Genomic DNA, 26,326 nt, shown 5'->3' on the forward strand with positions numbered 1-26,326 from the left:
GGAGGAATGTTTTCCCTGCATAAGAAAATAATTAACAGGGCACAGATGCTGAATGAAAAACAAAACAGCATTCTTTAAATACCTGAGAGGCCACCATGTGGCAAGGAAGCTGATTTCTGTTTGTTCTTGGGGGGATGGGTAAGCGGGAGTCGGAGCTCCTTAAAAATTGTAGGAGGCAGAGTTTTACTGAGCAAAAGTAAGAGCTGCTGAAAAGCTCGGAAATACTCACGCGGTATTGACCGAGGGCTGTGCTAGGGCCTGAGGCTCCAGACAGTGCTGGGCTGACCTCCCTGCCTCGGCGGGGGGGTGTGCACAGGCCAGAGCAGGAGCACTAAGAGCTCAGCACAGCACGGGGTGAGGACCCTGGAGGTTCATGGCAACAACGATGACCATACATCAGAAGACAGTTCCCCCACCTCCAGGAAGACTGAGGTGAATCGCTACCCACCAGGAGGCCTCGTGCCCTCCCTGTATAGCTCACCCGCCCACCCAGCTCCAGCACCTATGGCCCAGCTCCCACAGTGGTCAACTCATGGCCAAGTTTGTTTCACCCATACATCCCCCCTCCACTATTGGATAATTACTTTTTTTAAAAGATTTTTTTTAAGGGAACCATTTTAAAAGTCTTTACTGAATTTGTTACAATATTGCTTCTGTTTAATGTTTTGGTTTTTTGGCTGCGAGGTATGTGGGATCTTAGCTCCCTGGGGATCGAACCCTCAGCCCCTGCATTGGAAGGCGAAGTCTTAACCACTGGACAACCAGGGATGTCCCTGGATAATTACTATTTTTTTTTTTTTTTTTTTTGCGGTACGCGGGCCTCTCACTGTTGTGGCCTCTCCCGTTGCAGAGCACAGGCTCCGGACACGCAGGCTCAGCAGCCATGGCTCACAGGCCCAGCTGCTCCGTGGCATGTGGGATCCTCCCGGACCGGGGCACGAACACGTGTCCCCTGCATCGGCAGGTGGACTCTCAACCACTGCACCACCAGGGAAGCCCACTTTTTAAAAACAATTAATTAATTTATTTTATTTATTTATTTTTGGCTGCATTGGGTCTTCGTTGCTGTGAGCACACTTTCTCTAGTTGCGGCGAGCAGGCTCTAGAGCGCAGGCTCAGTAGTTGTGGCACACAGGCTTAGCTGTTCCGCAGCATGTGGGATCTTCCTGGACTAGAGATCGAACCCATGTCCCCTGCATTGGCAGGCGGATTCTTAACCACTGCACCACCGGGGAAGTCCCGTGGATAATTACTTTTTAATAGACTTTTTTTTTTCCTTTTGTATGTCCTTTATGTTTTCATATTATTCAACACTTTCAGATTCAGGTTTCAGATTCAGATTCTGGCTCTGTGAGCTCCTGACATACATTTACCAGATTTCCATGAGTAATGGAACTCTCTTTATTCATGGACATATATTTATTGAAATTTTAATAACTGACAGTCTCTGTGCTGGGTTCTGAGACAATCCCTACTATAGAGATGTGTATAGACCACTGAGGAAAATATACAAGTTCAGTCACAGTCACTGTAATGACTTCATGAATAGACTTTTCTTTAGAACAGTTTTAGACTTAACAGAAAAATTGAGAAGATAGTACAGAGTTCCCATATACCCTGCCCTTGGTTTCCTGTTAAGATCTCACATTAACTGTGATACCTTTGTTACAATTAATGAACCAATATGGATACATAATCAATAACTGAAGCCAACGAGTTATTTAGATTTCCTTTTTCTCTTCCACAGTCCTATCCAGGACACAGCATTACATTTAATTGTCATGTCCCTTTAGGCTCCTCTTGGCTGTGGCACTTTCTCAGACTTACCTTGTTCATGATGATCTTGACAGTTTTGAGGAGTACCGGTCAGGTATTTCTTGGGTCGCCCCACTATTAGAATTTGTCTGATTTTTCTCATGATTAGACTGGGGTTATGGGTTATTGGGAAGAGGACCACAGCATGCCATTTTCATCACACCACATCCCACTTTTATCATCTCATATTAAGGGGACATACTATCAGCATGATTTATTATTCTTGATCTTGGCCTTGATCACCTGAGTGAGGAAGCACTGCTCACTCAATGGTTTTTCCTCTGTGAAATTATTCTTTTTTTTCCTCCTTTCTATCATGTACTCTTTGGAAGGAAGTCACTATGTGCAGCCCACACCTAAGGAGCAGTGAGTTATATACCCTCTCTTTCAGGGCAGAGTGTCTACATAATTATTTGGAATTCTTCCGCATGGGAGATTTGTCTTTTCTCCCCTGTTTATTAATTTATTCATTATTTATGCATTATATCAGTATGTCCTTACAGATGTTTATTTTGTACTTTGGGTTATAATCCAATACTACTTTATTTAGTTGTTCTGATTGTTCCAGCTTTGGCCACTGGGAGCTCTTTCAGTTGGCCCCTGTGTTCCTTTGATATGCCCACTCCCATCAATGTAGGGATTTTCTCCCCAGCACATCCTTACTTCCTGGCACTACAAAAGGCCCCAGGCTCACTCATATATGTCTTGTCCTGGTTCTAGACTCAACCAAAGAGCCCTTGTTTCTTTTGAAGAAAGGTATTAGGAACCAAGATCTGGGCACTATGTGTGCTCATTGCTACTGGTGTGTCATTTCTTCTAGGCCCTGTCGGCTAACAGAGCAAAAAATACATGTTTATACATATATCTATAAATATTTCTTTATGGAACCATCTGTATCTATATTACGATAGACATAAGTTCACATGATGTCTGTAACTCTAACCCATTACCACATGGATCATTCTAGCCTCCTCCCCTTGCGTATCTGTATATTTCCACTCCAGTGGTGAAAAACCTGGCTCCTACCCTCTGCCATTCATTTACTTAATTGATACATTTCAGTATACACGTACAGCAGTATCAGCATTGTTAATCCACACACCCATGGAAAAAACTTTGTCATAGAGTACAGTGCTCATGTGCAGTTCCTTTTGTTTTCAGTCTTAGAGACTCCACTCATCTCCAACGTTACTTAGGTCAGGACCTTTCCCTCCCATCCTCTTCACTGAAGTTGTTTCACCGATTTGTAATATTGTTAGATTCTCTCCTCAGTCTGCATTTCTTCCTGGGGGATCCCCCCCACCATCTCCTAAATGATTTTTGTTGTTGTTACAAATTGCATACATTAAGGTTCACTCTGTGCTGTAAAGTTCTATGGGTTTTGACAAATGCTTAATGTTTTGTATCCACCATTACAGTAATTACAGAGTAATTTTATTGCCCTAAAAACCCCCTGTGCTTTACTTATTTATCCCTCCCCCTGAATTCCAAACCTCTGGTGACCATTTTACTATCTCCATATTTTTGTCTTTTCCAAAATGTCACATAATTAGAATCATACAATACTTAATCTTTTCATACTGGTTTCTTTCCCTTAGAAATATTCATTTAGGTAATTCCCTGGTGGTCCAGTGGTTAGGATTCTGGGCTTTCACTGCTGGGGCCGGGTTCAGTCCCTGGTTGGGGAACTAAGATCCCACAGGCCATACTTGGTGCAGCCAAAAAAAAGAAATATTTATTTAATTTTACCATGTCTTTTCATGGTTTCTTAGCTGATTTCTTTTTTTTTTTTTGTGGTACGCGGGACTCTCACTGTTGTGGCTTCTCCCATTGCGGAGCACAGGCTCCGGAAGCGCAGGCTCAGCGGCCACAGGCTCCGGACGCGCAGGCTCAGCGGCCATGGCTCACGGGCCCAGCCGCTCTGTGGCATGTGGGATCTTCCCGGACCGGGGCACGAACCTGTGTCCCCTGCATCGGCAGGCAGACTCTCAACCACTGCGCCACCAGGGAAGCCCCGCTAATTTCTTTTTATTGCCAAATAATATTTCATTGTATGGATTTATCAGTTTGTTTACATTCACCTTTCCATATAAATTTTAGCATCAGTTTTTCAATATCCACAAAATAACTTGCTGGGATTTTGATTGGGATTGCATTGAATCTATACATCAAGTTGGAATAAACTGACATGTTAACAATACTGAGTCTTCCAATCCACGAACATAGAATATTTCTCCATTTATTTATATCTTCTTTGAATTTTTTCATTATAGTTATATAGTTTTCTGCATATAGATCCTGAACATATTTTGTTAGATTTATACCTAAGTATTTCATTTTTTGTTACTATTGTAAATGACATTGTGTTTTTTTATTTCAAATTAAAATTGTTCATTGCCTTATACCCTGTGACCTTGCTATAATCATTTATTAGCTCCAGGAAGTTTTATTTGTTCTTTTTCGTTGTTGTTGTTGTTTTGTTTTTTTGATTCTTTAGAATTGTCTATATAGACAATCATGTCATCTGCAAACAAAGACAGATATATTTTTTCCTTCCCAATCTGTATGTGTTTAACTTCCTTTTCTTAATGCACTAGCTAGAACTTCCAAAACAATGTTGAATAGGAGTAGTGAGAAGGGACATCCTTGCCTTGTTCCTGGATTATTTTAAAGCAAGTCCCAGATGTCATATCATTTTATCTGTAAATATTTGGATATGTATCTCCTAAATATAAGGACTATTTATTTATTTATTTATTTATAGCTGCCCTGCGTGGCATGTGGGATCTCAGTTCCCCAACCAGGGATAGAACCCATGTCCCCTGCAATGGAAGTGCAGAGTCTTAACCACTGGACCGCCAGGGAAGTCCCATAAGGACTCTTTAAAAAACATAACCACAGGGCTTCCCTGGTGGTGCAGTGGTTGAGAATCTGCCTGCCAATGCAGGGGACACGGGTTCGAGCCCTGGTCTGGGAAGATCCCACATGCCACAGAGCAACTAGGCCCCTGAGCCATAACTACTGAGCCTGCACGTCTGGAGTCTGTGCTCCACAACAGGAGAGGCCTCGATAGTGAGAGGCCCGTGCACAGTGATGAAGAGTGGTCCCCACTTGCCACAACTAGAGAAAGCCCTCACACAGAAACGAAGACCCAACACAGCCAAAAAATTTTAAAAATTAAAAAAAAAAAAAAAAGAAGTCCAGCCTGAGGGATGTGACATTTATAAAAAAAAAAAAAAAAAAAAAAAAAAAACATAACCACAATACCATGATCATATCTTTTTTTTTTTTTTTTTGCGGTACGCGGGCCTCTCACTGTTGTGGCCTCTCCCGTTGCGGAGCACAGGCTCCGGACGCGCAGGCTCAGCGGCCATGGCTCACGGGCCCAGCCGCTCCGCGGCATATGGGATCCTCCCGGACCGAGGCACGAACCCGTATCCCCTGCATCGGCAGGCGGACTCTCAACCACTGCGCCACCAGGGAGGCCCCCATGATCATATCTTAAAAAAATCAACAATATTCCTTAATATCACCGAATTTCGAACAGGATGATTTTAAACATTTACTCTCATTACTTAGCACCCCCAGCCCTTCGTGTTACACACTCTATTGTGAACAAGGCTCTCTGCACACTTACCAAGATTTCTCCTTGCTCCACGGTGTGGATCTTCATGTAGGCCCCCACTGCAGCCTCCTTGGGGAGATCACCATACTTCGTATCAATCATGGGACACTCGATGAAATGAGGACACCTGGATCTGAAATTTGACACCTTGTTAAAGAGAACTCATTTGTAACACAGCCAGTTCATGAAGCCCTGGATAAGCAGCCCCCATTCAACTGCATATTGAGATCGCCCCTCCCTTCTCCCAGGTGGTGAGAAAACAGAAAATCAAGCCCCTGGACAAACCGACTGTCAGGATTTGGAGAGTTTTAATAGGGAGAAGACATGCACCTGAGCCAGGCCTGATGGGTGAGAAGTCCAGGCTGGCTGACTTAATGCTCAGCACAAGGAAGGGATTTCTAAGTCAGACCTGTCTAAAAATGGAACAGACTACTTTGAGAAAGAGTAAGCTCTGTCCTCCTGGGGACACAGCAGAGGTTGGGGCTCTTCTTGAGAGGCAGGCAGAGAAGAGATGGCTTCATTTGTTTGTTTACAAAAATGGGTTTCCCTCAGTGATCTGTAGACTCGGTACTTTGTTCACTTTGGAGTGATTTTTACACAGGCAATCCTGTTGTGCTTTCTTTGGTCTCAGGCTAGGTAGAAGGAAGAGACAAAGTATGCTATCTGGATTAGAGGCAGGGAAAAGATTATTCATCAGCTGAGAACATAGCTGAACTCACCCAACATATACACAAGGTAGGCTTCCATTCTTGCCTCCCAGGACATGCCCAGCCTATGTCTTTTATTTTTTACTGTGGGGACAGCCTGTCCCCTTTTTCCTCACTATTTACAGCAGAGAAACTAAGTCTGTTCCATCTCTACCTTCAGAAGAACTAGGATTGGGATTTCAAACACTGGATCCTTTGGAAAGAGTATCCATCAGAGGTAAAAACAACAAAGCAACCACAGGGTGCTCGTTATGGAGGCAAGCAGGCTGGATCCGGGCACCAGGGAGATTGTGACACTGATGCCATTATTAGTCTGATTTTTTTTTGTTTTTTGTTCTTTTGCGGTACGCGGGCCTCTCACTGCTGTGTCTTCTCCCGTTGCGGAGCACAGGCTCCGGACGCGCAGGCCCAGCGGCCATGGCTCACGGGCCCAGCCACTCCGCGGCATGTGGGATCCTCCCAGACCAGGGCACGAACCCGTATCCCCTGCATCGGCAGGCGGACTCTCAACCACTGCGCCACCAGGGAGGCCCTATTAGTGTGATAGTTTTACTTCATATGTAATGAAGGGGCGGGCACTGAGCTGCTCTAGGCCAGTGCCCACTGAGTGTCCCTTCCTCTCCAGGAAAGGCAAAAAGCACAGCCTTCATTGTGCACCCACCTTGTTTCTGTCATGACGATCATACCAGATAGCAAGACTGAGCACTAACAAGCTGCTCAGGTTTGAATCCTGACTCTGCCACTTTCTCTCCGTGTGACCTTGAATAAGTAACTTAATCTCTCCCTGTACCTTGGTTTTCTCACCTGAAAGATGTGAGTGATAATAGCAGTACTTACGTTGTAGGGTTGTTGGGAGAATTAAATTAGATAATCCAGTACCAGGCACAGAGTCATTTCATTAAGTGTTAGCTATAATTATCATTATCTCATTTAACTGCTGGTTTACAACAAAACTGAGACTTAGATGCTGTTAGCTACAGACCAGGAAGCTGAGGCTTAGAGAGGTCAAGTCCCTTGCACAGGGACACAGAGCTAAAGTAAGTGGCCAAGCCAGGATTCGAACTCAGATTGGACTGGCTCCAAAGCACTTATCTACTGCCTCCCTTAAATGAGCAGACTTTTCTTAAGAAGCTCAGAGTCAAGGAGATATGGGGATGTATGTGTCTGTATAGCTGATTCACTTTGTTATACAGCAGAAACCGACACACCATTGTAAAGCAACTATACTCCAATAAAGATGTTTAAAAAAAAAAAAAGCAGCTCAGAGCCAAAAAGGCCCAGTGATATACAAACAGAAGGTCATCACCAAAAACTGTGTCCTGCCCCTTCTTCTTCAGATGGGTTCCCTGAGAAAGGAAGCAGCCACCACCTAAAGGGGCCCTGTGAGCTGGAGGCAGGGAAGGCAGTCCCCATATCACACCTAGGACCTCTGTAGGCTGCCTTCTGCACACATCCCAACCTTTGGGGTCAAGCTGTGATTGCTACCTCCGCCCCCTCCCCAGCATCCCTGACATTCTGCCCTGTAAGTTATATCCCCCTTTTCAACCAGAATCTGGACCATTCTATCTGTCAAGGGCAAAGCTTACTTGATCTTTGAGCCCAAGGTCTTTGGGAGAGTATTTCCTGAGGTTTTAATCTTCCTACTGAAGCTGGATCCCTGTTGCTCCTGGGCTTTCCGGAGATGCAGAAGTTTCAGAAAACTAAAATCCTGTACAGGATATGACCTGATCTGGAATTCCTTAAATCTCTCCACAGGAGACAGATCTGTTAGAGAAAGCACAGGAAAACACATTAATGGGTCTTTGCATACATAAGGGTTGTGCTGAAGGTGTCTAGAGGTATATCACAATCTCCTGTGTGGCTAGTCTGATGCACGGGGGAATTAAGAAAAACAGGAAAGAAAAACACTGGCTTCCACTGTTGTCCCTCTGTGCCAGGTCCTGAGCGAGAGCCTTTACATCCATTACATCTAGACAAATGTCATTAGCCTTATTTAAGAGAGAAAATGAGAAGCAGAGTTTAACACCCAGGAAAGGGCTGAAGCTTGTATTTGAACTCAGCTGTTTCTGATTCAAAGCTCATGTCTTTCCATTAACAGATCACATTTATCTGGGCTTTCAAACTGTGACTGGGGGCAGGAGCAGCAATAAAAAATAAATGGGTGACCAGCCATAGAACCTTGGACAAGTCTCAATCTCCTGGAATCCTCCTAGGACTATTGTAAGCATTACAGATAAAGTATGTGCTATGCCTAACACAGTGCCTGGAACATAATAGGTCCTCTGTGAGCATTAATAAAAAGATCTCCAACATGGGGCTTCCCTGGTGGCGCAGTGGTTAAGAATCCGCCTGCCAATGCAGGGGACATGGGTTCAAGCCCTGGTCTGGGACGATCCCACATGCCATGGAGCAACTAAGCCCGTGAGCCACAACTACTGAGCCTGCGCTCTAGAGCCCGTGAGCCACAACTACTGAAGCCCATGCGCCACAACTACTGAAGCCCATGCACCTAGAGCCTGTGCTCTGCAACAAGAGAAGCCACAGCAATGAGTAGCCCCCGCTCACCACAACTAGAGAAAGCCCGCGCACAGCAACGAAGACCCAATGCAGCCCCCCAAAAAAATAAATAAATAAAATAAAATTTTTTAAAAAATAAAAAGATCTCCAAGAGAATACCACTCAGAAACACTATGCTGAGTGAAAGGAACAAGATACAAAAGAGTACATACTATATGACTCCATTTACATGAAACTCTAGGAAAGACAAATGTAACCTATAGTGATGGAAAGCAGATCAGTGGTTGCCCAGGGCCAGGGGTGAAGGATAGGGATTGACTGGGATGGGGCACAAGGGAACTTCTGGGGGTGACGGAAATGTTCTATAACTTGATTGTGGTGGTTACAACGGATGTAAATTTGTTAAAATTCATTGAACTACACACTTTAAATGTGTGTCTTTTATTGTATGAAAATGAAACCTTAATGATATTGATTTAAAAAATAGATCTTCTGGGAGTTCCCTGGTGGCCTAGGGGTTAGGATCCTGGGCTCTCACTGCCGTGGCCTGGGTACAACCCCTGGTCAGGGAATGGAGATCCCACAAGCTGTGCAGCACGACCAAAAAAAAAAAAAAAAAAACCTCTCCAGTGTTAGTATTAAAATTAATGTTAATAGAAATAAACTCGAACTACACAAGGAGTAGGCCTAGAAAAACGTAGCATATATAAAAAAAGCCCTAAGTACAACCTATTTAGAAGGCATTTTAGCAATACTTATCAACATTTTAAATGTGCATAGCCAGTACACACTGAACCAATTACTTGATCCAGTAATTCTAAGAATTTATCCCATATGTTTTTGTGCACAAGTATGCAAAGATAAACACACCAGGAAATTCACCACAGTAGGGTAATAGCGAAAAATTGGAAATAACCCAAAATATCTGTAAAAGGTAATTGGTTTAATTGTGAGAATAAAGAGAATAAACAAGAGAACAAGAGAATAAAACTCAGCTATTAAGAACCACAGATCTAGACTTCTGCTTCCAGCCAAACAGAGTAACAGAGGGACTACCCTCCCACCTGAAACTAATAAAATACTGGGCTAAATACATGAAAAATGTGGCTTTCATGACACTGGGCATCAGGCCATGAAGAACCATTATTCCTGAAAGATAGAAAACAAATGGGCTGAGCCCTACTATTGCCCCAGCTGACCACCTAGAGACCTTCTGGGCAATGGTGCAGGAAAGGGAAACCCAGGAGGAGCCCAGCAATCTCTCTGAATTAATGAGACAGAAGTGAGTCCAGGGAAGACAAGGCAGCTGGAGTTCACAGAGCAGAGTCCCAGAGAGGAGAGAGTTGCAGAAAGAGAGAACTCTGAAGATGTTCCGAGGGTCCCCTTTGGTCTTAGCTGAGTACTGAGAAATACATGAATGATGTTAGGAAACCACCAGTGGTTAGGCAGCCACTAAGATGGCCCTCAGTGATTCCCACCTCCTGATGGCCACACATTTGTGTACTATCCTCCCGTTAAGTGTGGGCTGGATTTGATTCTAATACATAGAATATAGCAGAAGTGATGGGATATCACTTTTGAGGTTAGGTTTTAAAAGGCTTCTGCCTTGGGTATACTCTGTGTTGCTCTCTCTCTCTCCTGGGGAAGCAAGCTGCCATGTCATAAAACAGCCCTGTAGAGACACCCACAAGGTGAGGGACCAAGGTTTGCAAATAGCCACGTAAGTGAACTTGGAAGTGGGTCCCTCTCAAGTGAGTCTTCAGATGAGACCACAACCCTGGCAGACAGCTGCAACCTCACAACAGAACTTGAGCCAGAGGCAGCTGGCTAAGCCATGCTCAGATTTCTGACTCACAGAAACTGAGAGATAACAAATATTGTTTTAAGTCACTAAGTTTTGGGATAATTTGTTATGCAGTAATAGATACAAAAATACTACCTAAGACTGGGGAAAGAACCACCCAAAATGTTTAGAGGGATAAATAATCAGAGTTCACACAGGACCAGAAATAGTTACTATTCTCAATAGCTAGAATAGAAAGCGTCACAAGCCGTGGGCACCTGTGGAATATTCAGAATGGCTTTGTCTCATGAATGGGGCAAAATTAGCTCTAGATTAAACACTGCTCTGATCTTACCTACCAAAGTCTAAATGCTAGTCTTTAAAAGATCAAAATATTTCCAAATAACTTACCTGCATCCCAGAACAAATCTCAAAAATATTTACAGGAATTTTTAAATATGTAGCACCCAAAATTCACAGCTTCTAGCATTCTGTGAAAAGTTACCAACCATGCAAAGAAGTAGGAAAATATGAACCATATAAAGAGAAAAAACAATAAACTGAAACTGACCCAGAAATGACAGAGATAACAGAATTAGTATGCAAGGACATTGAAATAGTTATTATAATTGTATTCCAAAGAGGAAATTGTGTGTATATTAAGCAGAAACATGGAAATTATTTAAGAAAAAAAAAAGACCCAAATCAAACTTCTAGATATGAAAACTGCAAGGTCTGAAATGAAAAATACATGGATGGGATTAATAGCAGATTAGAAAATGCAGAAGAAAGTCTACTGAACTTGGAGACATAGCAATAAAAATGATCAAAAATGAGAGAAAAAAGACAACAAGAAAAAATTAATAGAGCATCAGTGAAACAACTTCAAGCAGTCCAATATACATGTGATTGGAATCCTCAAAGTGGAGGCGAAAGAAGGAAAGATAGAAAAAAAAATTGTTTAATGGTCAAAACATTCCAAATCTGATGAAAAATATAAACCCAAAGATCCAAAAAACTAAATGAACCCCAAGCACAGAAACATGACAAAAATTTTGTGAAGGCACAGTGTGACCAAATTGCTTATTTGATAAGATCTTTACTGATAAAGAGAAAAATTTTAAACCAACCAGGGCAGGGCAGTGGTGATCACTCTACCATGTACAGGAATATCGAATCACTATGTTGTGCACCAGGAACTAACATAGTGTCGTGGGTCAATTACCCTTCAAAAATAAACAAGCTCATAGAAAAAAAGATCAGATTTGTGGTTACCAGAGGCAGGGGGAAGGGCAGAGGGGGAATTGGATGAAGGTGGTCAAAAGGTACAAACATCTGGGGCTTCTCTGGTGGTGCAGTGGTTAAGAATCCACCTGCCAATGCAGGGGACACAGGTTCAAGCCCTGGTCCGGGAAGATCCCACATGCCACAGAGCAACTAAGCCCATGCGCCACAGCTACTGAGCCTGCGGTCTAGATCCTGTGAGCCATAACTACTGAGCCCACGTGCCACAACTACTGAAGCCCGCATGCTTAGAGCCCATTCTCTGCAACAAGAGAAGCCACCGCAATGAGAAGCCCACACACTGTACCGAAGAGTAGCCCCCGCTCGCCACAACTAGAGGCAGCCCACGGGCAGCAATAAAGACCCAACGCAGCCAAAAATAAATAAGTAAAAAATTTAAAAAAGGTACAAACACCTACTTATAAGATAAATACTAAGTAATAGAGATGTAATGTACAACATGATTAATATAATTAACCCTGCTGTATGTTATATACAAAAGCTATTAAGAGAGTAAATCCTAAGAGTTATCACAAGAAAAAAATTTATTTTTTCTTTTGTATCTATGTGAAACGATGGATGTTCACTAAACTTATTGGGGTAATCATTTCATGATGTATTTAAGTTGAATCATTATGCTGTATACCTTAAACTTACACGGTGCTGTATGTCAATTATATTTCAATAAAATTGGAAGAAAAGAGAACAGCCATAGCAAAAAGGCATTATTACATACAAAGGATATACAAAGTTACGCAAAGAGATTATACAAAGATAAGAAGGTTGGCAGACTTCTTATGGAAAACAATGCAAGCGAGAAGACAGACTTTAATGCAAATCTTTAAAATATTGAGCAAAAACAAAAAACAAAACCCTGTTAACCTTGAATTCTATACCCAACAAAAAATTTCTTTTAAAAATTAAGACAAAATCATTTTTAGACATAGAAAAGCTGAAAGAAATGTTAAAGGAAATACTTTGGGCAGAAGGAAATTGTACAATGGAAATCTGGACCTATACAAAGGCATGAAGAACATCAGGAATGGTACCACATAGGTAAATATAAAATACTTTTGTTTTTATTAGTTAAATATATTTAAAAGATAATTGTTTAAAGCAAAAGTGACAACTGTGTACTGTAAGGTTTTTAACATATGTGAAGGTAGAATATTTGACAATAGCCCAAAATCTGAGAAGGGAGAAATGGAAGTATATTGTTGTAAGGTTCTGATCCTGTATGTGAAGTGGCATAATATCACGTGAAGGTAGCCTGTGATAAGTTAAAGGTATGTTCAACAAACTATAAAGCAACCACTAAAATAAAAGGACAAAGAGTTAGAGCTAATAAGCCAACAGAGAAAATGAAATGGGATCATACATAATAGTCCAAAGGAAGGCAGGTAAGAAAAAGAATATACCACTGAACTGTGTGCTCAAAAATGGTTAAGATAGTAAATTTTACGTTATGTGTATCTTGCTGCAGTAAAAAAAAAAAAAAAAAAAAAAAATGGGGGGGAAAAATGTGTGGGATGTAGCTTTTTCTCTGGTGGATTAGCAATGGAAAAGAGAGAAAAAAAGAATTGACATGAGAAGAGAGCTGAAATTTACTGAGCACCTCCCAGGCCCTATGCACACATGATCTGATTCGGTGCTCCTAGTAACCTGTGTGATAATGAGAGTGAACATCTACTATATACTAATACATCTAGGTAGTGTTCTAAGAGCATTATATATTCATTTGCTTAATTTTATAACAAGCCTATGAGGCAGGGACCATGAGTCATATTTTACAGACTCTGAGGGCATCAGTGTGCAGGGACATGGAATCACTTGCCCAGTATCCACACAGCTAGTAAGAGAAGGACCCTGAATTCAAACGTAGCTTGGCCCTGGGCCTATGCTCTTAACCACGACACCAGCGACAGACCCCAAGACACCAGGCCCAAAGGCTTGAGTACTCACCAAAATCGCCCTGCTAATCAGTGGTATTCAAACCTGGCTCTGTCTAGCTCCAAGCTCTCTTTTTTCCACCCCTCTCCCTGGGCTGAAGCAAAGGGGAAAGGCTGAAATTGGCTGCAGGAGTGGGCAGGAGCCTCACCTCGGAGAGCCACGTGGATCAGGTTTCCTCAGCTAGTAGAAGAAGGATGTCTATCCTGCCAGGACGTTCCAGCTCTAGATTTCTAAGACTTTGTGGACCAGGCACTGAGAACCCACAGGATCAGGCACCCCCTGCTGTGCTGCGGGCTGCCGGATGTGGATATCGGCTTACCCTTGAGGTGGGTGTTTGGAGGTCTGTCGTCTATCAGCTGCAGGTGCTGCCAGATCCACTTGTGGTAGAAGGGCGAGGTCGCAAGGTCTATCAACTGCAGTACTTCACAGCTGCCCTGGACACGTCAAGAGACACAAGCAGAAGGGTCAACCCCAGCTCCAGGTAGGCTAGGCTTTGAAGATAAGCTCTCTTTTGTTTTACTTGCTTAATGCAAGTGGTTTCACGTCCTTTTTAAAAATGAAAATGTTATCTACTCATCATAAAAAATTCAAATGGCTAAAGAGGCCTGAGAACTAAAAAAACAAAAAATCACCATTGAGGATGTTATTGGGACAACTGGTGAAATTGATTATGGACTACAGATTATATACTATATCAATGTTAAATTCCTAGATTTCAAAAATTATTCTGTGGTTGGGCCTCCCTGGTGACGCAAGTGGTTAAGAGTCCGCCTGCCGATGCAGGGGATACGGGTTCGTGCCCCGGTCTGGGAGGATCCCATATGCCGCGGAGCGGCTGGGCCCGTGAGCCATGGCCGCTGGGCCTGCGCATCCGGAGCCTGTGCTCCGCAACGGGAGAGGCCACAACAGTGAGAGGCCCACATACCGCAAAAAAAAAAAAAAGAAAAAAAAAAAAATTATTCTGTGGTTAATTTCTGATCTTAGAAAATAATCACTTAAGTATATAGGGGTAAATGAATATGATGAATGATACTTAACTCTCAAATGATTCAGGCAGGAAAAATATATACATATATATAAAAGCAAATATGGCAAAATGTTAATAATTGCTGAAGCCAGGTTAGGGTCATACAGGAATTCTTTGTACTGTTCTTGCAAATTTTCTGTAAATTCAAAATCATTCCAAAACTAAAAGTTTAAAAAATATTCAAATCAAACAAAGAAGAACATAGAGAAAGTTAAAACTATGTTAATCCTAACACCCAGAAATAACAGGGTAACACTTTGGTGAATATTATTTCAAACTCTTCTCTCTAAGCATATAAGATGTATAAATACAATTTTGCATAAATAAGTCCTTTAATGTAAAACAGACTCTTGTAACCTTTGTAAAAGCTCAATAATATATCAAGGACATCTTTTTATGCCAAGCAATATGGTTCTATGCTATTGTTTTTAATGATTGCATATTATTCTATGTATGCCATAATTTACATAAAATTAAAAATAAATATTCAGTTGAGCAAAAGAAGTCAGACACAAGGAGCACATACGATACGATGCATTTACACAAAGTTAAAGAATAGGCAAAAGTAATCTGTGGTGACAGAAGTCAGAAGAGTGGTTACCTGTGTGGGGGCATTTTGTCTGGGAATGGACATAAGGGAGCCTCTGAGGTACTGAAAATGTTCTCTATCTTGATTTGGGTGATGCTTACACAGGGGTGTACATATGTAAAAATCCATCAAGCTGTAAAAGTTTAGATTTGAGGTCCTTATTGCATATGTTACACCTCAGGAAAACTTTTTTTTTTTTTTTTTTTTTTTTGCGGTACGCGGGCCTCTCACCGATGTGGCCTCTCCTGTTGCAGAGCACAGGCTCCGGACGCGCAGGCTCACTGGCCATGGCTCACGGGCCTAGCCGCTCCATGGCATGTGGGATCTTCTTGGACCGGGGCACGAACCCGTGTCCCCTGCATCGGCAGGCGGACTCTCAACCACTGCGCCACCAGAGAAGCCCCAGGAAAACATTTTTGAAGATTAATATTTAGTTGTTTCTAATTTGCCAGTATTATATATAACTCTGATTTCGTTCAGGACAACAAAGTCCCCAGTTTAAAAAAACTCACCGCCTTCCCAAACTCGCCTACAGTGGGGCTGGCAGTGACTCAATTCTGGCTAATGAGATATAAGTGGAAGACTGATGGATAAATCTCCAAGGAAAGCTATGGTTATCCTTTCCACTACCTTCTGCCTGAAACTCAGATGTGATGGCTGGAGGTGGAACAGCCATACTGTCGCCATTAGGATGAAAGCCATAAACTGTGGACGATGAAGGGAGAAGCTAGAAGGGGTCTGGGTTCTTGATGACTTCCTAGGACAGCTGTTCTAGCCCTGGATTGCTTAATTCTAGACTGTTAATACTGTGACCTGCAGTGGACAGCAACTTTTTTTTTTTTTTTTTTTTTTTTTTTTTTGCGGTATGCGGGCCTCTCACTGTTGTGGCCTCCCCCGTTGCGGAGCACAGGCTCCGGACGCGCAGGCTCCGGACGCGCAGGCTCAGTGGCCATGGCTCACGGGCCCAGCCGCTCCGCGGCATATGGAATCCTCCCAGACCGGGGCACGAACCCGTATCCCCTGCATCGGCAGGCGGACTCTCAACCACTTGCGCCACCAGGGAGGCCCTGGACAGCAACTTTTAACTGATAACCTTGTACTTACATCTTAATGCCCGTAGTGGTCATTAAGGCAAGTACTTGAGTTCTCCTTCCAGGCACATGGCAGGATTATACTTTTCTACCCTTTGAATTAGGCATGGCCTTCTTACCACTTTGGCCAGTTTCCTTAGCAAAGTGACTTGTGATAATCCTAGGTAGAAACTTTAAAAGCCAGGGAATTCCCTGGCGGTCCAGTGGTTAGGACTTGGTGCTCTCACTGCGGGGGCCCCGGGTTCGATCCCTGGTTGGGGGACTAAGATCCTGCAAGCCGCTCAGCGAGGCCTAAATAAATAAATAAATAAAAGCCATCACTTGACTCTCAATATTACCTTCTCCTGTTCTATTGATCATGGAATCATGGGTCAAGAGGGGCCCATGTCTCCATGTGACCTGGGTCCCTGAGTGACCATGAGGAGTAAGGCTTCCTGCTGACCTGCTATGATCAGGTAGTGGGAGGAAGGAATATATCTTTGTCAATCCACTGAGATCTGAGGATTTTAAAAATAATTGTGGCTTAATCCAGTTTATCCTAATATAATAGCTATGCTTGACTATCTCCTTGGGATTCATTCCTAAAGGTATTATGCATGTTTTAAATTTTGATACATATTTCCAAACAGCCCTCCAGAAATGTTAGATAAGTTGTTTTTTTTTTTTTAATAAATTTACTTATTTTACTTATTTATTTTTTGGTGCATTGGGTCTTCATTGCTACATGTGGGCTTTCTCTAGTTGCAGTGAGCAGGGGCTACTCTTCACTGTGGTGCACGGGCTTCTCATTGCGGTAGCTTCTCTTGTTGCGGAGCATGGGCTCTAGGCACGCGGGCTTCAGTAGTTGCGGCACATGGGCTCAGTAGTTGTGGCGCACGGGCTTAGTTGCTCCGTGGCATGTGGGATCTTCCCAGACCAGGGCTCAAACCAGTGTCCCCTGCATTGGCAGGTGGATTCTTAACCACTGAGCCACCAGGGAAGCCCCTGGAAATGTTAGATAAGTTTACACTCTGTCCAACAGTGCATAACAGAACTTGTTGTAATACATCTTTGTAGTACATTGACAACTGGGTTTTCGCAACCCTTTTAATCTTTTCTGAGAGGCAAGAAAGATACGTCATTTTTCTTATGTATTTCATACTTTATAAAATTTTAATCTTTTTAAGTAGGAATTCTAAAAGACACATTATAAAGGGTTAAGGTTCAAGATAGATTACTGCTGAACAGGAAGGAGAAGAAGAGATCAAACATTTAATAAGCCCTTATTATATTCCAGGCATTGTGCTAGGAGCTTTATTCAACATTCATTCAACAAACATTTATCTACCAGGAACTGCAGGTACTGGAGAAACACACATGAGCAGTTCTCTCTGGAAAGACTCTCATGGGTCTTTAATCGCATCTGTATCTGTGGAAAAAACAATTTCACCATGTGTTCCCAAATGATAAACTGTTCAAAATGAGTTGATTATGGGCATTAATTATGATTGTAATGCTAGCGGAAATCATGTTCTCCAACTTTGCCGTGACCCCAAGGACGCACAGCCACCCGATGCTGATTTCTCCCTCTAGTGGCAATATCAGTAAACTACAGGAGTCGGGACAACTGTTTTTAGCAGATGAACATTTAAGCAGCTGGACAGGCGGGAAATTATGAGAAAAAAAGAGCAGTCCCTTTAGAGGTGGCAGGTGCACTTCAACTCCAGCCAGAGGGGCCACACCAGAATATAGCCTGGTATTGCCTGATCTTCTGAATATTCAAAAGAAGCCAGAAATCAGAACTTTTATGTAGAATCTTCACATTAACAATTAAATCAGGTTTTAGCAAAATACTATAAGGGATAAACCAACTCATCTACTAGGCAAGAGGCTCTCTACCTGATGTCACTTTGTGACATCTGTATTATTTTTCTCAGAATGAAGTTCAAGCATTAGAAATCAGAAACCTGCGACGCTTATTCAGATGCAGATTTCCAGAGTTAATGAAGCAGAATTTCTGGGGTGAGGCAGGACTCTGCCATTTTCAGAAGCACTCTAGGAGTTTGTTATGCTTACCAAAATTTGAAAACTCTTCCCTTAGATCAGGGGTCCTCCAGCTTCAGTGCACATCAGAATCACCCGGAAGCAGATATCAGTGTTGTCAGAACACAGATTACTGAGCCCCTTCTCCCAGAGTTTTGGGTTTAATAGCTCTTGGGTGGGCCCGAGAATTTGCATTTCTAATGAGTTCCCAGGTGTCGCTGCTGGTCCAGGGAAAACACTTTGAGAACCACTGGATTAGAGGGTGACTGAGGTGAGTGAGCATGTGCTGAGCTAATCTCATCCTCACAGACTTTATGAAGTAAGCACATAGTCCAATTTTACAGATAAAGAAATGCAGGCTAAACCAGATTAAGAACCTTCTGCTGGTCAGGATGTAACCATCATGCTGAGTAAAGAAAGTCTTGAATTTATATCCCTTACTGCTCATCTCCCCCATCTTTTCTGGTTATACAGTATCAAAAGAGCTTAGAGTTAAATTTGCAGACACATGGCATGCTTGGCTTTGGAGGCAATCACCCCAATATTTTAGGAAATAGGAAGCAGATATCAGGGGGAGAAAGAATGGCAAATTATTCAGGTTGGCCTTCAGGGCTCTCCACCACCAGTTTCTCTTCTAGGCTTTCTCCCACCTCTCCTCACATGACCGTCAGGATTCTCCAGACTTATCAAACTCTTCCCCCCTCCACTGGCAAGGACCTCATCCTCATCCTCGCCCTCCTCTGGGTCAGATCCTGTGCATCCAATCCCCTTTTAGTGTTAGTGTGTAGAGGCTGGAAACCAAACACTACATTTCCTAAGGTACCCTGAAGCTAAGGCTCTGGATGTGATTTGGGTTCCACCAATCCAGTACACCTGGGCAAGGCTTGGTTTTGGAACTGTGGGACATCCACTTCACTAGTGGAGACGGTGGCTTCCTGAACTTGGCAGGAGCAGCAGCACCGGTGACAGTCCAGTTCTGGACTCTGATTTGGAGTCGTTTGGGAGTCATTTTCAGTCTAGAGCCTGTTTCTTCAGGTCTCCCCTCACCAGTAAATCTGTTAGCCATTTAACATCCCACAGTAAATCCCTTCCTGCTTGCATTAGCTAGACTTGAGTGTTCTCTGGGACTGAACCCAAAAATCACAACACAAACACATCCCTGGTGACGCTGAAACAACCGGCTCTTGGGTAAAATGTATGCACGTCTATACATTTTACCGTTATGAAGGGTGTGTTACACACAATTTATAAATAATAATAAAATATACCACACTTATTGGAAATTCCATATAGCCAATCGATTCTCACAGAATGCTTTTATTGACTTTGGCTGAACTCATATCAGTGGCTAGTCTATAGTCACAATTCAACCATAATTTGACAAATGAATCTGCATCCCAATCTATAAATTTAATATTATTAAGTCTGACTTGTACTCTACTGGTAAACTATTTCTCACCCTCTTATAAATTATATTCATTAAATTGAAACCTCTTTTAGCTTTAACACTATGTCTATCAGAACTTCACCTGTTCATCAGTTATATAACTGCTATGATGAATCTATGATGAGTCATTTTTGAATACTGGAAAACATTTCCTTAATTTTCTGCTCTTTACAATGTAATGGCTACAGACCCAGCCCACTTTGAAATTTAATCTGCATTATAAACATTTCCTCTATAGCTTTCTTAAGACAATCAGCAAAGCCATAAAACAAGACCTGACTTAGAGAGTCTGCCTATTTTCATTGTGTGTGCACATACTCCCACCATGGTCGATTTTCAGCTACCAATGGGAAGTCACTGCACATGGAACTGAGAAGAGATGTGCACAATGGTAGAGATTTCCACCATATGGATACTATGGGCAAAAGGAACTTCAAGAGCATAGACAATAGTAAAATGCAATAAATCCAGGAAATGATAAGTTTTTCAGTATTTATTACCCTTGTTTTCAATATTTAATTGTAGGTTTATATAATTTAATTTTTAATAATTATCATGTGTACTGACTTGCAAAATGCCTGAGAACTTAACAATCAGCTCTCTCAAGCCAGGAAGAACCAGCTCCAGCACACGACCAATCTTGCCCCCTACTTTTGTCTAAGGGCCCAATACTTCAATGCTCGTCTCCCACCTCACATCCTCCAGGAAGCCCTCCTTGGAGCCTTCAGCCTTTAGAGAGTTCTGCATCCTGAATTCTTGTAATTCACAGGGTTTGTACTAATCGCTTGGTAGTCGGCATTGACAACTTTGTCTACACTTAGAATCTAGTGGAGAAGATATATAAGGAGAGAGAACCAATCTTTTCTTTTTTTTAATATATAAATATATTTTATTTTTGGCTGCGTTGGGTCTTCGTTGCTGCGCATGGGCTTTCCTCTAGTTGTGGCAAGCGGGGGCTACTCTTTGTTGCGGTGCATGGGCTTCTCATTGCGGTGGCTTCTCCTGTTGCAGAGCACAGGCTCTAGGCACGCGGGCTTCAGTAGTTGTGGCACTCGGGGTCAGTAGTTGTGGCTCGCGGGCTGTAGAGCACAGGCTCAGTAGTTGTGGTGCACGGGCTAACTGCTCCATGGCATGTGGGATCTTCCCGGACCAGGGCTCGAACCCGTGTCCCCTGCATTGGCAGGCAGATTCTTAACCACTGCGCCACCAGGGAAGCCCCAGAGAACCAATCTTTTCCACCTTTGTATCCCTCCAGAGCCTGGGCCACTGTGTCATGATCTTGGCAAAAACTTGGCAAATGTCTGTGGTGGCTTAACGTGTAGGCAATAGGTATACAGGAGATATTAAATATGGGAGTTTGGGGGCAAAATTCTGGCTCTGCCACTTACTAGCTAGGTGGCCTTTCTTAAGGCATCTTAGCTTCAACTTCTTCATCTGCAAACTTGGAATAATAATATCTTCCTGGTAGAGCTACGGTGAAGATTTATGGTAGAATGGTACTAGGTACACAGTTATTCATCAAAGCACTGTTTGAAATAGCAAACGTTGAGATAACCTAAATATCCATCAGTTAGGGAACTGGTTAAAGTACAACCATACATATAGAATCTAAAAAAACAGTACTGATGAACCTAGTGGCAGGGCAGGAATAAAGACGCAGACGTAGAGAATGGTCTTGAGGACACCGAGGGGGAAGGGGAAGCGGGGACAAAGTGAGAGCGTAGCATTGACATATATACACTACCAAATGTAAAATGGATGGCTAGTGGGAAGCTGCTGCATAGCACAGCACAGGGAGATCAGCTCGATGCTTTGTGATGACCTAGAGGGGTGGGATAGGGAGGGTGGGAGGGAGACACAAGAGGGAGGGGATATGGGGATATATGTATACATATAGCTGATTTACTTTGTTATACAGCAGAAACTAACACAACATTGTAAAGCAATTATACTCCAATAAATATATAAAAAATAAAGCACAACCATACAGTAAAATACTCATGAGTGGTAAAGAGAATGAATGAGTTCTTTATGTACTGATATGGAACAACCTACAGAAATACTCTTAAATGAAACAGCAAAGTGCAGAACAGTCTGTATAGGATGACACCACTTATGAAAAAAAAGGAAAAAACATATACACACGCATGTGCCTGTATAGAGAGAGAACGTGTGGAGGACAGAGACACAAGAAACTGGTGCTGGTGGTGGTCCCTGGGGAGGGATATTCTGGGAGAGAGAGGGGGGAGGGAGACATCACTCTTGTGAACGTTTTGAATTTTGAAGCATGTGAAGTACTACCTATTCCAAAATAAACAAAAAAAGATTAATGATGTCATTAGAACTCCTAGCACAGGAGCAAAGAGCCTCAAAAAAATAGTGACTCTTATGATGATGATTATGATGATGAACTACTTAGGATTTGAGCAGGGTCAACAACTGATGGAAAGGTCAACTCAAATCCCAAGTCCCAGCTTCTGGGAAGAAGAGCTTTGGGGTCAGACAGACCTGGGTCGAACCCTGCCTCATGCCCCTCATCAAATGCGTGACCTTGAACAGCCACCTAACCTTCCTTTCCACCTCTGTAAAATGGCAATAATGACAATATCAACCTCCTTAAATTTTCTTTTCATTATCAACCAACAGAGCAGGGGGCAAAGGACATAAAGCAATTCACAAAACACAAAATTCAGATAGTAAACAAACAAGATTAATCTCACTAGTAATCAGAAAAAAACATAAGTTAAATCCTCAATGAGGCAGTAATTGCCACATATTAAATTTAAAAACTTTTGAAAGAATGACGGCAGAGCTTGGTGGCACTGGCAAAGTTGTATGTTGCTGGGAGCTAGAGAAAGTGGATCCCTCCTTGTGAAAAGCAGTTTGTTCCAAGAGTCATAAAAATGGTGATGCTAAGCAATTTCAATTTTGGAAATCTATTCTGTGGTAATGAGCTCATTTGTCCCCCTTCCTGGAAAGTTGTATAATGTGGTGGTATCACTTTTACAATTTAGAGATTATAATTATAAAAAGTGATCTGGAGACTTCCCTGGTGGCGCAGTGGTTAAGAATCCACCTGCCAATGCAGGAGAGACAGGTTCGAGCCCTGGTCCGGGAAGATCTCACATGCCATAGAGCAACTAAGCCCGTGCGCCACAACTACTGAGCCTGCGCTCTAGAGCCGCGAGCCACAACTACAGACCCCGAGTGCCACAGCTACTGAAGCCCGCGCGCCTAGAGCCCGTGCTCCACAACAAGAGAAGCCACCGCAATGAGACGCCCGCGCACCGCAACGAAGAGTTGCCCCTGCTTGCCACAAGTAGAGAAAGCCCGTGTGCAGCAATGAAGACCCAATGCAGCCAAAAAGAAATAATAAATAGTGACCTGGCATCATTAAAATTCAAGAGCCAAATGCATAATTTAAATATGTACCTGTTTGTAAATAAACATGTATATGAGCTGAAGGAAGGGGTACCCTCCCCACACGTGCCCTCTTTGTAATATAACAGCTATATCTTAACGTTCACAGCAACCCTCTGAGGGAGGGAGGCCAAAATGTGTCCTTTGTCTTTTTCTTTTTTTTTTTAACATCTTTATTGGAGTATAATTGCTTTACAATAGTTAGTTTCTGCTGTATAACAAAGTGCATCAGCTATATGCATACTATAACCCCATATCTCCTCCCTCTTGCGTCTCCCTCCCACCCTCCCCATCCCACCCCTCTAGGTGGTCACAAAGCACCGAGTTGATCTCCCTGTGCTATGTGGCTGCTTCCCACTCGCTCTCTACTTTACGTTTGGTAGTGTATATATGTCCATGCCTCTCTCTCACTTCGTCCCAGCTTACCCTTCCCCCTCCCTGTGTCTTCAAGTCCATTACCTACATCTGCCTCTTTACTTCTGTCCTGTCCCTAGGTTCATCTTTTTTTTTTTAGATTCCACATATATGTGTTAGCATACAGTATTTATTTTTCTCTTTCTGACTTACTTCACTCTGTATGACAATCTCTAGGTCCATCCACCTCACTACAAACAACTCAGTTTCTCTTTATGGCTGAGTAATATTCCATTGTATATATGTGCCACATCTTTATCCATTCGCCTGTCGATGGACATTCCTTTGCCTTTTTAAGTAGGACGTGGGCGCTCGGAAAAAGACGTGTTGAAGGCCAGGGCTCTGCCGGTCACCAGGCTACAGGACATTAGATTAGGCACGCTCTTCCCAGCTTCACCACCCTACCCCAGACCTCTTTACCTTACACACAAACACGATGGAGGATGATTCTACAAAGTCCTTTGAGATCAGCTGCCCGTATGAGAACTTCTCTTTCTTCCCCAGGATTACGAGCTTCCAGAGCTTCTCATCGGACCAGGAGTGAAACAGATCCATCTTCCTGAGGGGAAAAGCCTGTTAGACTTCATCGCCCTCCATCACCAAGGTGGCTCAGCACTTAGCAATTTCCAGAAAAGGAATATGTTCTTCTGCTCTTGCAAAGGCCTGAGGTGGAAGATTTCACACCCACCCTGCTCGCTAGCCTAGCCTGCAGCCGGTCTCCTGTCACTTGTCCTTTGCTCCCCTGCCCTCTTCTCAAGGCCCTGCCCTTCAGCTGCTCCCCTAACTGAGCCTCAGACGCACCGGGGGTGATTGGAGCTCTGCTTCTTTCACCTCTGCTCCTCCCTCCAGGAGCTTCTCCTGGCTGAATCCCCTGCCAACCTTGTTACCACTGAGCTACTCCCATTACAAGGAGCACCCAAGAGTTCCTCACTTCAGCTCACTGGCTATCCTGTCCCCCAGCCCAGCAGTCCGGGCCCTACCTTTGGTTTGGGCAGCTCATTCCAACCCCTGTCTCCTCCAGCCTATTGGCTTCAAATCCTCAGCCCTGGGCCTGGGAATGGGGGAAGTCTGGACTCTCTTCTTTTGGCCTGTTTGTGCCCTGTGGTGAAAGGCCCACCCAGCAGTGACCACCCCTTCCGTTGATCTTGAACCTCATACACCGCTGATCGTGGGCTTCCCTTCCCTCGCAGGCGGCCCCGCGGGGCTGCCAACAAAAATCATCTTAGATCTTCCCAGCTCCAACAGATTATGAGCCCTGAACTCGGGTGATTCAGGTCTCAACCTAGGCGAGGGAGCACCGAGTTCTGTCCAGGGCACCAAAGGGGAACAGGGTCAGTGCCATGCCCAAGGAGGAGAAGGGTCTGGAAACACAGGAGGAAAGCAGGGCCACCACAGAAGGAGCACCTCTTGGGCCAAGACTGAGCCACGCACTTCCCACGATCACCTCATCTGATTCTTACAATGACCTCGGGAGAGAGGAATTGTTATCCCCATTTTACTGCACAGGAGACTAAAACCCAGAGAAGTGAAGCGACCTATCTAGGGTCCCATGGTGGATAAGCCTAAGAGCTGAGATTAGAACACGGTCCTATTTTTCTTCCACTGTATACAAAAATGAACTGTCCCTCCCTTCAGAACCGAGTCCCTCCCTTTTCGGGCTACAGCCCCTTCATGCAGATGGCTTTCTCTCAGTTCCAGCCTACCCCTCTGCTCAACACGCTTCTCTATGGCCCTGCAACCCTACAACCTGTATTCTCAGTGCCAGTGCAGATGCTCCATTTGATTTTCACTCTTTTCCTCAAGGCAAGTAACTAAAGATAATTAAACGAGCACCTGCATGTGCCTGGCACTGTGATAACATAGGGATGATGATGGTGAAAAAGGAAGGTCTTCCCTTGCCACTGTGCTGCTTACTGTCTGATGGCACAAATAAACTGTAAAGAAAGTATTATATGATCAAGAATTACAGTTTGGATGGGGCTTTACGGAAACACAGGGTAGAAGCACTGAGGGGGCACCCTCTCTATTCTGGAGTGAGGGTAGCTGGGCTTGGTTAGTGAGGCGGGGTGGTGAAGCCCAGAGACTCTGAGTCAGGCATTCTGGACACATCACCATCCTGAGCCTTGCTTCCCTCACTGTAAACTGGGGAGAAAAAGAGAAAGAACATCATGGGTTGAATGTGAGATTAGATATAACGGGTGGTACAAAGGGCTGAGCATCCTGCCCGGCCCAGCAAGTGCTCAATGCATGTTAGCTATCCTGTTGTTACTATCCCATAAGGAAGGGATATTTGAACTGCGACCTGAAGGTATGTTAGGAGTTTGCTAGACCGAGAAGTTGGGTGGGAGGTGGGTACCAAAAAGCATTCCAAGCAGAGAGAACAGCACCTAGTGTTCCCCACTGGGTGTAGGACAAAGGCACCTAATAGACACACAGGGGGAAGATGCTGGCTGGTGGAGTTACCTAAAAAATTCAAACCGATGCTGAGCATCCTTTTTAACTTCTTGGTCCAGTTTATTAGCAAGGAAATCCTCTCTGTCAACAACCAAGAACTCTGTTTCTTCCATACAGACCACGGTGGCCCTCCTCACTGAAGAAGTTAGAAAGCCCATTTCCTGTTGGGTAGACAGGGGCA

General features: G+C 43.5%; 1 protein-coding gene across 1 annotated transcript in view; it reads right to left on the reverse strand.

Moving 5' to 3' along the window:
- The window catches only part of CNBD2 (cyclic nucleotide binding domain containing 2), a 64,644-nt gene that overhangs the window by 10,348 nt on the left and 27,970 nt on the right, over nt 1-26,326 (reverse strand). Inside the window, exons 7-11 of the mRNA XM_060120418.1 lie at nt 26,155-26,306; nt 24,112-24,250; nt 14,001-14,115; nt 7,734-7,911; nt 5,453-5,573 (exon numbers count right to left, since the gene is read on the reverse strand). Of these exons, the coding sequence (XP_059976401.1) occupies nt 5,453-5,573; nt 7,734-7,911; nt 14,001-14,115; nt 24,112-24,250; nt 26,155-26,306 (705 nt within the window). The remainder of the gene's footprint in view (nt 1-5,452; nt 5,574-7,733; nt 7,912-14,000; nt 14,116-24,111; nt 24,251-26,154; nt 26,307-26,326) is intronic.

This window comes from Mesoplodon densirostris, chromosome 16, assembly GCF_025265405.1.
Source record: "Mesoplodon densirostris isolate mMesDen1 chromosome 16, mMesDen1 primary haplotype, whole genome shotgun sequence".
NCBI classification, from domain to species: domain Eukaryota; kingdom Metazoa; phylum Chordata; class Mammalia; order Artiodactyla; family Ziphiidae; genus Mesoplodon; species Mesoplodon densirostris.